At 32.6% G+C, this 12,932-nt stretch overlaps 1 protein-coding gene across 1 annotated transcript; it reads left to right on the top strand.

Annotated features, from left to right (window-relative positions):
* The first annotated feature begins 228 nt into the window (after positions 1–228).
* Positions 229–1,718, top strand: LOC132610660 (glycine-rich cell wall structural protein-like). The gene has a single exon (XM_060324980.1). It carries the CDS (start codon positions 457–459, stop codon positions 1,396–1,398), a length of 942 nt encoding a protein of 313 aa, XP_060180963.1. The 5' UTR covers positions 229–456; the 3' UTR covers positions 1,399–1,718.
* Positions 1,719–12,932: the final 11,214 nt, after the last annotated feature.

Raw genomic sequence — 12,932 nt, 5'->3', positions numbered from 1 at the left:
AGATAACTTCACCATAAACATAACCTGATAACTCAGAAAATGAAATAAATAAAACGATATCACATACTATTACATTGAACTGGGATGATGTAAATCGTCCTCGCTGTCTTTGTATGTGAATTACAACTTTCGGATAAATTCATAATAAATGAGACACGCCTTTAAAGTCAAATCTCTACAGAGCCAAATTAAAAGCAGTAGTGAAAATAATGGTGTCTTTGTGACTTTGTGTGTGTGTGTGCGGGGAGAGGGGCAGTTGCAAAAATTTAATCCTCTGCCCAATTGTAGAGCAGCAAGCATTTACTCAATAGAAGATGACAGTTGAGTTCAGTTCTAATTAAGTGGACCCACCATGTTATTTTCTTGCACTATATAATAGGGTCATGTAGTAGACATTCTTGCATGTCCAACGTTTTATTATTCTTTTCATTGAGTGTTTAAGCAATAGGAGTCATAATGAGTTTATTACTTTCTGCTCGTAGTGTTGGTGTTTTTATTCTTTTGCTTGTGTCTGTTGTTGGAAATTTTGTTTTTGCTGATGATGTTAATGGAGTTGAAGATGAAAAAAATCTATTTAGGCATCGTCGTTTTGGTGATCGCATTGGTGGGGGTTTAGGACATGGGATTTATAGTAAAGGGTTTAGACACGGTGGAGGTCTTGGCGGAGGAGCTGGTGGTGGTCTAGGTGGAGGTGCAGGTGGTGGCTTAGGAGGTGGAGGTGGTCTTGGTGGTGGTGCTGGTGGTGGCTTGGGAGGTGGAGCTGGTGGTGGATTAGGAGGAGGTGGTGGTCTTGGAGGGGGTGCTGGTGGTGGTGGCGGTTTAGGTGGTGGTGCAGGTGGTGGTGTAGGAGGCGGAGCTGGAGCTGGTGGTGGTCTTGGAGGTGGTGCAGGTGGTCTAGGAGGCGGTGCAGGTGGTGGTGGTGGTCTAGGAGGCGGTGCAGGTGGTGGTGTAGGAGGTGGTGCGGGTGCGGGTGGTGGCATTGGTGGGGGTGCAGGTGGTGGTGGTGGTTTAGGAGGAGGTGGTGGAGCTGGAGGAGGACTTGGTGGAGGTGGAGCTGGCGCTGGTGGTGGAGTAGGTGGAGGGATTGGAGGCATTGGAGGAGGAGCAGGAGGAGGTGGTGGAGCAGGAGGAGGCATAGGTGGAGCAGGTGCCGGTGCAGGGGGTGGTTTTGGTGCAGGTGGAGGTGCCGGTGGTGGTATTGGTGGAGGCGCTGGTGGCGGGGGAGGCTTTGGTGGAGGAGGAGGTGGTGGCATTGGTGGTGGTGCAGGTGTAGGAGGAGGTTTTGGAGCAGGAGGAGGCTTTGGGGCCGGAGCAGGTGTTGGTGGTGGAGGCGGAGTAGGAGGTGGTGGCGGCGGCGGCTTTGGTGGTGGAGGAGGCCTTGGTGGTGGTCTTCATTGATCAACAAAGCTTTGTTGTTCTTGCATGAAATAATTAAGCATGCAATACTATTAATGTACTCCTATGTACTCTTGGAAGTATCTTATTTGCTCGTCTCAAGTGGTTAATTACCTTTACCTTTTATTAGTTGTTATTCTTTTGTGAAACTTGTTAAAAAATGATACTCCTAGTAATTAAACAAGTCTATAGCTATCACATTTACAATGTGGTTTTGGTTTGAGGCAAAGCAAAAGCTTCTGTCCATCTTGCTTGAGAAAAGCTCATGGACTATATAGTTGTAATGCCCGATCTCGTCATTAATAATATAATTATGTTGCCAAGTGTTTTTTATATTACCCCGGCCCCTTTAGATATCTCATGCATTTTTCTTATAAAAAGAAATTGAAGTTTAAACTTGGAGATTTGCATGGAAATGGAAAAGTCTGTGAAGAAGAAGAGCTAGTATTATAATCACAATTAAGCAGGACAACTGTTCATATACATCTTTCCGTTTTTGCTACGGAGAATATATATACAAATAGTTGAAATCAACCCTAATTGTGTCAAGGAATGCCATAATTTTTACTATTTGATAGTGGTGGTGTTTAGTCCGTATGTGCGTACCCATCACCATAAATATCGTGTAACCCTGTACATCAAGATCTAAGTTGACCAGAGCAAATCACTTAGGAGTAGTATTGTTTTCTCTTAGCTAGAATTTAAACTTTGATATTGAAATGTAAATATAATTTGCCATAATGTTTTTTACTCCATCGACATAAATTCACTTTACAATAATAGGCAAACCTTTATAGCAAGTCTGATGTGCTAGCATGGAATACAGAAGAGTAACATGCCACAAACTGGTAAATTGACCTGATTTCTTTATTCTTTTTCAGACTACTAGTGTATGTAATTTTAATTTTGACTTAATAAATACATTAGTGCGGTTCATATATTGATGATACATACGCATGGCAAATCGCTTACTTGCTCGTGAAGTGATCACTACTACTAAGCTTGTTGTAGTCTTGTAGATGCATGGAATTTCTTTCTTAAGAAAATCGAATATATCAGTATCATTAATTATATTTTCATTTTCACTGTTTTTCTCCCAATTTATTGATGATAAAAGTAATATCTCACCTTATTCTAGCAAAATAATAACACGAGTGAGAATATTTTCCCGAATTACATAAGCAGATGGGTAAAAGAAAAAAGAAAGAAAAAAAGTGAGAATCGAACTCACTTATTATGCGGGAGATTTTCATTGTTACAGATATAAGCTATTAAGCCTTGGTGATACATAATGGAGAATTAGAGTTGTATTAATGATTAGTATAACTTCACTTTGCATCACTTAAATAAAGGGATTAAACTCTAATAAATACCCTCTCTTTCTACTTTTTTCTCGCCATCTTTATTGGCCTCTTTTAATAAATTCAAAGTGTTTGAGCTATATATTATCAATATAAGAAATTTTTATACTGTCACGTCATAGATAACTATTTGGCAGATAATTTATTTTATTTTTAAAATTGTGAATCTCATATTTAAGAGAAAAAAAATTACCTGTAAATTATAGTACAAATTCAAATTGAAAAAACAAAAAGGAATAATAATATGTGACCTGGTGCCACCAATTATAAACTGTACATAATAACTCTTTAATAGACCTGTCACCTGTCAATAGTCTGAGTTTGGATTGCGATGTGGCATGCTCGGACTCATTTAAGTGTTTGATCCACCAGCCTATATCAATATCGTGCTCATGTTTCTCTTTCTCTCTCTAATAAATATTTGGCATAATAGATAAACAAGTCCTTCAATTTGACCTCAGCTGACAAGTATGTCTTCCAACTTTAGGTGCACACAAGTACGCATCTCAACTTGTATAAAGTTGAACATGTAAACACAAATGCTAATGTGCCATTGACTTGACACTGACGTGGCCCTTCAAAATTTAAGTGACACGTCAGCATTTTGTGTTTACATATTCAATTTTATACAAGTTGAGGTGTCTACTCGTGCACATTCAAAGTTAAAAGGCATATTTGCCAGCTGAGGCAAAGTTTAAGGGCCTAAATATTTTGAGAAAGTGATTATTTCTCTTCCATCCCAACATCAATGATGGAGCAAACAAGAAACAAAACATGCATGCTCAAAGGGATCGTTTGGTTGCTAACTAAAGTTACGAAGGTATTAATTATGCAAAACTTAGTTATTTCATCTTTCTATCTACATAAAATAATACATATATTAAATTATAAAAAGAAATTGAAAGTTACCGAGGATGATATTGTATATTAGCTACGTTAGTTTTAATACATAAATAGTTAATATATAAATAGTAACTCTTTTCCTACCAAAGTTATTGACACTTGACAGGGCGGTTAAAGGATTTGGTGACCTGAAGTTACATATTAATAAGAGATTTTACGTACTTAAATTTATTATATTTTTATTTGAAGTGAATTTTTTAAAGAAAACGTAAGAAACGATAAGAAAATAGAAAAGGGTCAAATATACCCCTAGTTATACTTTTGGGTCACAAAAGAAAAGGAGAAGATGATCAAAATGGGTCGGATCAGGTTAAACTGATAGGTTTTTAAAAGAATTGAGTAGTTAAAATTATGAATTGGTCATTTGATTATGAACTTGATACGTGTCCCTCCGTTAAAATTAAAGATAAGCTTGTGTCAAACTATAATGAGAGAGGTATATTTGGATAGAAAATATAACGACAGACATATATTTACACTAAAAGTATAACGAGGGGTATATTTAACCCTCTTCTCTTCTGTAAAGAGAATGAGCTGATGCAAATCATATATACAAATTTGGAAGAGTTGCCAAAGTACGCTTCTCGTCATCATTAATCGCCGAGAATTGTTCGCTAATCTAGATCGATTTTGTCGTTTCGCTTTTTTTTTTTTTTTAAAAAAAAAATAATGTTTGGCTAATTGTTTATGTTTAAGTATAGATTATGACAATTTGTGGCAATGACACTTCATTTTTTGGCGTTAAAAATTTAACTTTCGGCAATTTGTACTTTCTGGAATACTAACACATAATTTGGTGATTTTTACTGTTGCAAAAATTAATTTTGTGACTTTAGTGTAACAAATAGTTGGTATATTGACTTTATTGTTAAAAAATATAAGTTAATGACTTTAATCTTATAAAGAGTAACTAGTGGCAATTGGCCTGTGAAGATTAAAAGTTACATTTATTATTATTATTATTATTATTATTATTATTATTGTTATTATTATTATTATTATTATTATTATTATTACCGCTTATCTTAACATTAAGATATTGAAGATTAGTTTGACATTTTCTGCGAACTTTTAAAAGCTAAAGACTCCCAAATATTTAAATTGTACAAAAGAATTTAAAAATTGAACATAGATTCTTCTTTTGTCCCTATTTTAGATTTTCTTTTTACCTTCAAACAAATATATGACATAAAGTATCGTATTTTTTTTATTTGTTGGATTTTATTTAAATTTTAGACTTTGATAATTTCTTCAAATTCCAATTTAGCTATAGCATATGTGTGATTAGCAACATCCATTATGAACTATAACACTTTCTTCTATAAAAAATAAAAATAATTTGGTTCTAAACACATCAACTATATATGGTACATTTATTTATTTTCCTGAGATTTTAATGACGTTAATTATAGACAGAGATAACTTCTAAATAAAATTTATACTTTACTAATGTTTGTAGATGTTAAGTTCAATTAAATTATACAAATGTTAAGTTCAATTAAATTGTAGCAAGTATATTGAAAATATGAAGATAATTAATTGATTTTCTAAATATAATTAAACTTTCCTTTTACCAAAAATATATGTGATGAGAAAAGGACATTTTTTCCTTTTGTGAGTTTAAAGGGAGCATTATTTTATAAAATGTACATTTTAATTATTTTCTAAGACCCAAATGAAGCTTCAATGATGCATGATTCATTTAACTATGTTTCACTATGCTAACAAATACTGCTTAACCTTTTTTCTTTACCCATCACCCCTCACTAAAAAAAAAAAAAACGATACTCAAAATTGTAAAAAATTACTCCCTTTTGTCACAAGTTGTTTGACATTACTACTGCTTGGAAAACTAAAAGTTATTTTATTAATTTCATATTTTGCAAAGAAGTTCTCAACATTTTAACTACTCCATCAAGTTTAAATTATAGATCTTTTTATGTAATTTTTGAAGTGTAAATTTATACTAAGAAACATATTTATGAATTCAATACCAAAAATTGAATTGACTGACCGCGTAGTACGCCTTACACTATTTGTTTCTGTAGACGAATGGAGTATAAACTACAACCTACATTGTTCATTATGTTATCATTTTAGAAACTACGTAATATTTAAGTACACATTTTTTTAAAAAATAAAATATTATAATATACCAAATAATATTGGAAAAAGGTTAATTTTGTTAAAATAAATGATATAGCTAATCAACGTACAAGTGACATGCTTTTTAAGTACAATTTTGTTAAAATATTTAAGCACACATTTTTTTTTAAAAATAAAATAGTATAATATACCAAATAATATCGATGAAAAGATTCAAGCTATGCAAGTGACATGTTTTTTAGTTGACATCATTACAGTTCATAATTTCTTAAGCATTTTAAAAGGAGCTTGAAATTTTCTAAATGTAGCAAATTTGGGTGTGGCACCCTAAGTAATAAAGAAATTTACTAGGAGTAAAAATGAGGCATATAAAGAAGTTATGGTACATGTCACATCATTTAAAAAAAGTTAGGCTAATGGGTTTTGTATTACTAAAAAAAGACTTGAAAGTGTCTTAATCATTGTATAACACCCTATTATAGATGAAGCAATAAAAGACAAATATGAGGGCAAATTCGGAAAAGGTAACCTTTTTGTTGGTAAAACTTAATTGTAATATAACCAAGATCTCTAACTAAGGATTACAAAAAAATTGGATTGTCGCTTATTATATATAGTAATTTAATGACCACAAATGAAAAATTAACCGTAGTTTTTTAGCAAGGTCCAACAAAATCATCCATATTTTCACTAAGGAGACAAGGCCAAAAAAAAAAAAAAAACAACGATTGACATTGAACTTGATGGAAGATCAAATTTACTCTTAGAGTTAATCACCTTACGCCCCTAAAATTTAAGGGTTGGGAAACGATATTCCCTTCAGATATTGAAAGGGAATGATAATCCCCTTATGCAAATATTTTCCGGTATTTTTTTTTTTTGAAATAAAGATCTTTTTCCTTTTTCATTCTAGAACTAAAATACGAAAATATAGTCTAATTCACTTATTCCGTTGAAAATAATATACTTCTTTTAGGATATAACAGCTGCTTGGAATAATATGTTAATAAATTTCAAGCTATGTGACATTCATTTTACCTATATGCGCATTAAACTTTTGGGTTCTGATTGCACATCCAGTCGAACAATGGACGAGGTGAATGAGAGAATTCAAAGATTGGTAATGTTAGAGGAGGAAATTATGAAACTGTTGATGTGCAATTAGAATTCAAAAACTTAATGCACATGCAGGTAAAACGAATATCACATAACTTGAAATTTATTAACAGATTATTCCAAATAGTTGTTATATCCTAAAAGAAGTACATTATTTCCAACAGAATAGATGAATGTTACAATAATAACAGTTACTATATATTTTCATTTTTTAATTCTAGAAAGAAAAAAGAAAAAAGATCTTTATAAAAAAAAAATATATTGCATAAGGGGTTTATCGTTCCCGTTCAATATTTGAAGGGAATATCGTTTCCTAACCCTTAAATGTTGTGGGGGGGGGGGGGGGGGGTAAAGTCAGTGGCGGAGCCACTCCTGGCCAAGGGTGGTCACCTGCACACCCTTGGCTGAAAAATTGTATTAGTATATGGATTAGATATTATAGTTAACTGGATATAAATTAAATTTTGAACACCCTTAAAATAATTGAGATAGATAGCTTAGAGGTAAAGGGTGTTCAATTTTACCTAAAAGTCACGGTCTAAAGCTTGCGTCAAATGCTGGTCATCTTCTTTCTTTAAAAGAAAACATACAAACAATGTCTGAAGCTGCTGGGTTGATTTGTATTTGCACTTATTTTCTTCCATGTTCCGATTAAACTTATTTGTATTTGAGTCATGATTTGAATTTAGTTTATTTCTATGTTGTTTTGGAGTTACGTTGGACTCATTTGTTGAAGCTCCTTTAGTCTTTCTTCTTTCCTTCTTATTTCCTAGAAAAGAAGAAGACGTATTGTTAAAAAGAAGACAACAAGATCTAATAGCAAGTTAGGTATCACTTATTTTGTTATCTTTTCTTTTTAATTGCTTCTATAAACATTTTAATTATCCAACTTTGTTCTCTTTCTCTCTTTCTTTTTTTTTTCAAAGAAAATTGATTAGTCATTATCTCTCGCATTGTTACATTCTCGGAATGCTCCTTGTTGTTCTCCACTTGTGCGATTACGTACACTGGGTATGTTGTTGATAGTTGTTGCTGTCGTTTGATACTGTAATAACCGTAAGAGTTTTCTAGTAATGAAATTTATCTTGAATAACTTACGAAATCAAATGGGCCATTAATTTTTAGGCGGGTGTGCAGTGATGATGTTAAACAAAATTCGTTGCACTAATTCATCAGAAAAAAAATTATATACTCGTCAACATTTAAACAACCTTACCAAAATTTCTGACTTCGTCACTGGGTAAAGTGGGATTGACTCTTACTCTTACTCTTACTTATACTACAAACAGTCTGCTATTCACATAAGTCCATTTAGCAATTTTATAACCATTTATTAGTGCAATTATAACTATTAATATTACTACTATGATGATGATGCGTGTGGTGTACTTTAGGTCCAAATTACTCTCTTCATTTCAAAATAAATAAATTATTTGCAGTGTTATACATTACACCCTTTAGAAAATTAATTAAAAACATTAATTAAAGACTGTATCAATATTACCTTTTTGCTTTTTTTTCATTTTTTTTTTAAAGTAAGATATAATCGATTAGATTGTTGGAAGACTCATTAAAGAGGAGTAATTTTGAACAAATCAATTAATATAACTTTGGATTTTGAAAATTTTATTTACGTTTTCGACCAGAAAAAACATCAAAAATTTATTTATTATTACTACTAATATACAAGGGACAGTTTTGAGGAGCTTCCCGTTGTCCTCCTTGCCTATTTAGGGGGTATTTGTGGTCTTATACATTTTGTGTGCTTTCATATTGCTATATTTGAGGTGGTTGTTGATGAGTCGTGAACTTACGCGATATTCGATGCTAATTCCTTAAGTTTTTGTGACTCTTTAAGCACTTTTGTTGTTACTTTTTGTGTTTTTATGTTGTTTTGTAGGAAAAGATGCCCGAAGAGCATAACGGAGCAAAACGGACCAAAATGGAGCAAAAATAAAACAAATCAACGTTTCTAGCACCACATGCTAATAGCATGTGGTGCAACATCTGCTGCCAGTGAAAGTGGCACCATATGCGAGTAGCATATGGTGCAGCATGTGCAACCTGCGAACAACATGTTGTGCAGCATGTGGTGACAGAGAAATTGTCACCAGATGCTACGGTTTTGGCACAACATGCGATTAGCATGTTGAACATGCGAATAACATGTTGTGCAACATGTTGTGCAAGAGGGTATTATGGTCCAGATTTTGTTCCCGTTTTTGGAATAATATAAATACTCTTTTAGGGTTTGTAATACATATCTTTGGCAGTTTTTCATCAAGTTTGGAGACTAGTTTTTACACCACACTTTGGGGTTAAAGATTTGAAGATTTGGTTGAGTATTTCTTAAACCTTTAATTCATTTCTTCAATCCCTTACTTTGTATTGTATATCTAAGTGTGTAGTATTTATTTCCATAACTTGAATCTCGTTTATGAAAGTATTCTTGATTAAAGTTTGGTTTGAAACTCTTGTTATGCTTATGTATTGAATGATTCTTATTGCTATTGAAGTGGGTCTTTGTTGATTTAACTAATCTCGTTCTTGAATGTTTCCAAAGGGATTAGCTAACCCTAGGACTCACCCATTTATTTAGATTGAGCTTGGAAGAGGAAATCTAGGTTGGGAAAGATTAATTAACAAGAATTTGGGTCATTAAACTCATCTAATAACTTGAGCTCGGAAAAGGATAGTTACTTGAGGTTAAATTGATTGTGCCTAATATCACACTCTAAGGCTTGGAAAAGCTTAGAGTGAAATTCATTGATTTGGTTGGAAGACTTTCAATGAGATTTTAGATATCATTATCTATCAACACAAACCCGCTCTTAGTTGTAAAATCGTAAAATACGTTGGATCGTTACTTGAGTATAATCTCCTATTATCCATGCTTGTGACCATTGATCATTTTACTCGCTTTCTAGGTTAGTTTATATTTCCGCATTAGTTATAATTTTCTCCAAAAAACCTAAATATCATTTATCGTTTGGCTTTAGTTTAGTTGGTGAAAGTTCCTTACTTTCTTAATCGCCTAGCATATTGTTCTCTGTGGGATCGACCCCGACTCATAGTTGGGTAAATATATTGCATACGACCGTGTACACTTTCTCTTTAAGGAGTGTATTTGGACGTTATCAGTTGTTGGTGTACTTCTATAGTTTTGGAAGAAAAAACTTGGATACTTTAGCTTAATTTCACTTGCACCCTCTGAATCCAAGTACAACTTTCTGAAAACTGGGTGTCGCTTCAATTATCTCACGCCATATTGAGCACATGCAACCTTTTCAGCAATGGTATCTACTTTCATTTTTTGCGCGGATTACCCTTCATTTGGGGTGGTCTTTAATTTTTGCCCTTCAAATTCGTAGTCTTAACTTTTTTCCTTCGCTAAAAATATTTTGGTTTCGGGTTCGAACCTTCGCTCAGTTAAAAAAATAAAAAATCGCAAGGCAAAATTTTGCTTCAAAACTCAGCTTGCGAATCAAAACTCTACCTTGCGATTTTTTTAAAAATATTTGACTGAGCGGGGGTTCGAACCCAAAATCAAAGAATTTTTAGTGAAGGGCAAAAGTTAAATACCACCAATTTGAGGGGCAAAAATTAAAGACCACCCCCAGCGAAGGACAATCCTGCAAATTGCCAGTACTTTTATGTTTCTGGGCCCACTCCTACATTCATACTACTTATTTGCTACTCCTTTCTCATTTCTTGTTCTTCCAAGTTCCATCCCTACATTTTCCCAGTTCTTTTACTATCAGTATATTTGTCCGCACTTCACGTGATGGTTAAATGCAAAAACAAATTTGTAAGAACCATTAGCAAGCGTAAAACGAACTTATATACAATATTTCTCTTTACGAGAGAAAAAGACTTAGGAGTATAAATAACATGCATTTGGCTTAATTCAGAAATTTAATTTAATTACAACATATACTTTCATGTAAATTATAATGAATTGCATATTTCTAATGAGGCTTCATTAAGAGAGATTAATTTCATTAAGAGAGATTATCCAAGATTTTATAAAATTAACATGAAACTAAAATTTAATTTATACTACATAAATTTCATTTTAAAATTTATTCGAAGAAAGACATTTAAATTATGATTTATTGGTCAATTGAGAAAAAGAAAATTTACATAAATGAAATACAAACTTTTGGATCGGCAAAAGAACATCATTAGGAACACCACCTCTTGCCCTCGCAGCACACAATTTTAAAACTTGCACGGTGAAGTCTTGTTCTTTAAGGGTACACACTTTGTATTAGAAATACACAAATTGAAATAAAATAGACATAACATGTTTGTAAATAATTTTAGTCCTTGTAATGTGACATAGTGGTGAATGTTTAGAGAAATAATTGATCCTTATCTTGATCAAAATAAATCTTGTGTTTCAATACTAAAGTGTAAAAAGAAATAAAGAAATTTTTTAATAGATTTGAGAAAGAACGATAAAATAGGAAAGAGAATACTTTGACAGAGTGAAGCAAGAGACCAAACTCCTATAATCTTCCTCTAAATGCATATTTATGTACATTAATTTAATGATAGTTGAAACTTAAAAATTTAATCAAATTCATTATTTTCTTTTAGTGGACAAAGAAAAAGAGTTTGGGTGATGAAAATCATTATTACTTGTAGACTCTATCCTTTTTTTTTCTTCCTTCTGAATGTCAAGGTTCTTCAAATTATCTCAAAATAAAAAATTACCTCATTAACTTAATATTTTCAGCCTGTCTAAAATCTACACTGCTGACATAGCTAAATATTTCTCGTCTAAGATCAACATTATTAACATATATACACACAAACTATTGTGTTAGTTTGTTCTTTCCTCACGCAATTGTTTTTTTTTTTTTTTTTTGGTGATTTCAGTGCATTAATTCTTTCTCTTTCTCTTGTTGATATTCTCTATTTTTTCTTTCAAGTCTTGAGTTCTACTTTTGGTTTGGCTGTGATTACCTCAATCTCGGAATTATTGTTAGTACATATAGTTGTTTCGTTTTTCCTTCTGACACTCAATTATTTTTGACAAAATCACAAAGAAAATGATAACGTCCAAAATACACTCTCAAAGAGAAAGTGTACACGGTCGTATGCAATATATTTACCCAACTATGAGTCGGGGTCGATCCCACAGGGAACAATATGCTAGGCGATTAAGAAAGTATGAAATTATCACCAACTAAGCTAAAGCCAAACGATAGATAATATTTTGGGTTTTTGGAAAAGATTATCACTAATGCAAAAATATAAACTAACCTAGAAAGCGAGTAAAATGATCAATGGCCACAAGCATGGATACAAGGGAAATTACTCTCAAGTAACGATCCAATGTATTTTACAATTTTACAACTAAGAGTGGGTCTATGTTAATAGATAATGATTTCTAAAATCTCATTGAAAGTTTCTCAACCAAATCAATGAATTTCACTCTAAGCTTTCTCAAGCCTTAGAGTTTGATGTTAAACACAATCAATTCAATCTCAAGTTAACTATCCTATCTCTAGCTCAAGTTATTAGATGGGTTTAATGACCCAAATCCTTGCTATCAAACTCTTTTCCTAACTTTCACTTTCTTTCTCAAGCAAAGTAAAAGTGCTTAGGCACAAATAATGTTTGCAACCATTAGGAGATATTTAAGCATGAAGAGTTAATAGAAAAACAATAAACCCACTTCATTAGAAATAAAAATCATTCAATACATAAGCATAACAAGAGATTCAATCCAAACTTTAATCAAGAATATTTTCATAAACAAGATTCAAGTATTGAAATGAAATACTACACACTTAGATATACAATACAAAACATGGAATTGAAGAAAGGTTTAAGAATTATCTCATTTAAGAACTTCAATCTTCTCCTCCAATGGTGTAGGTGAAGGAAACCCTAGCCCCCAAGCTTGCAAAATGGCAAAAGATGTGTTTTACAAACCCTAAAAGAGTATTTATATCATCCCAAAAACGGAAACAAAATCTGGGCAAAAATACCCTCGTGCACAACATGCTGCACAACATGCGGTTCGCATGTTCAACATGC

Source organism: Lycium barbarum, chromosome 9 (genome assembly GCF_019175385.1).
Source record: "Lycium barbarum isolate Lr01 chromosome 9, ASM1917538v2, whole genome shotgun sequence".
Taxonomy (NCBI): Eukaryota; Viridiplantae; Streptophyta; class Magnoliopsida; order Solanales; family Solanaceae; genus Lycium; species Lycium barbarum.
Note: the sequence above shows the minus strand (reverse complement) of the source record. Positions and strands in the feature narration are given on the sequence as shown.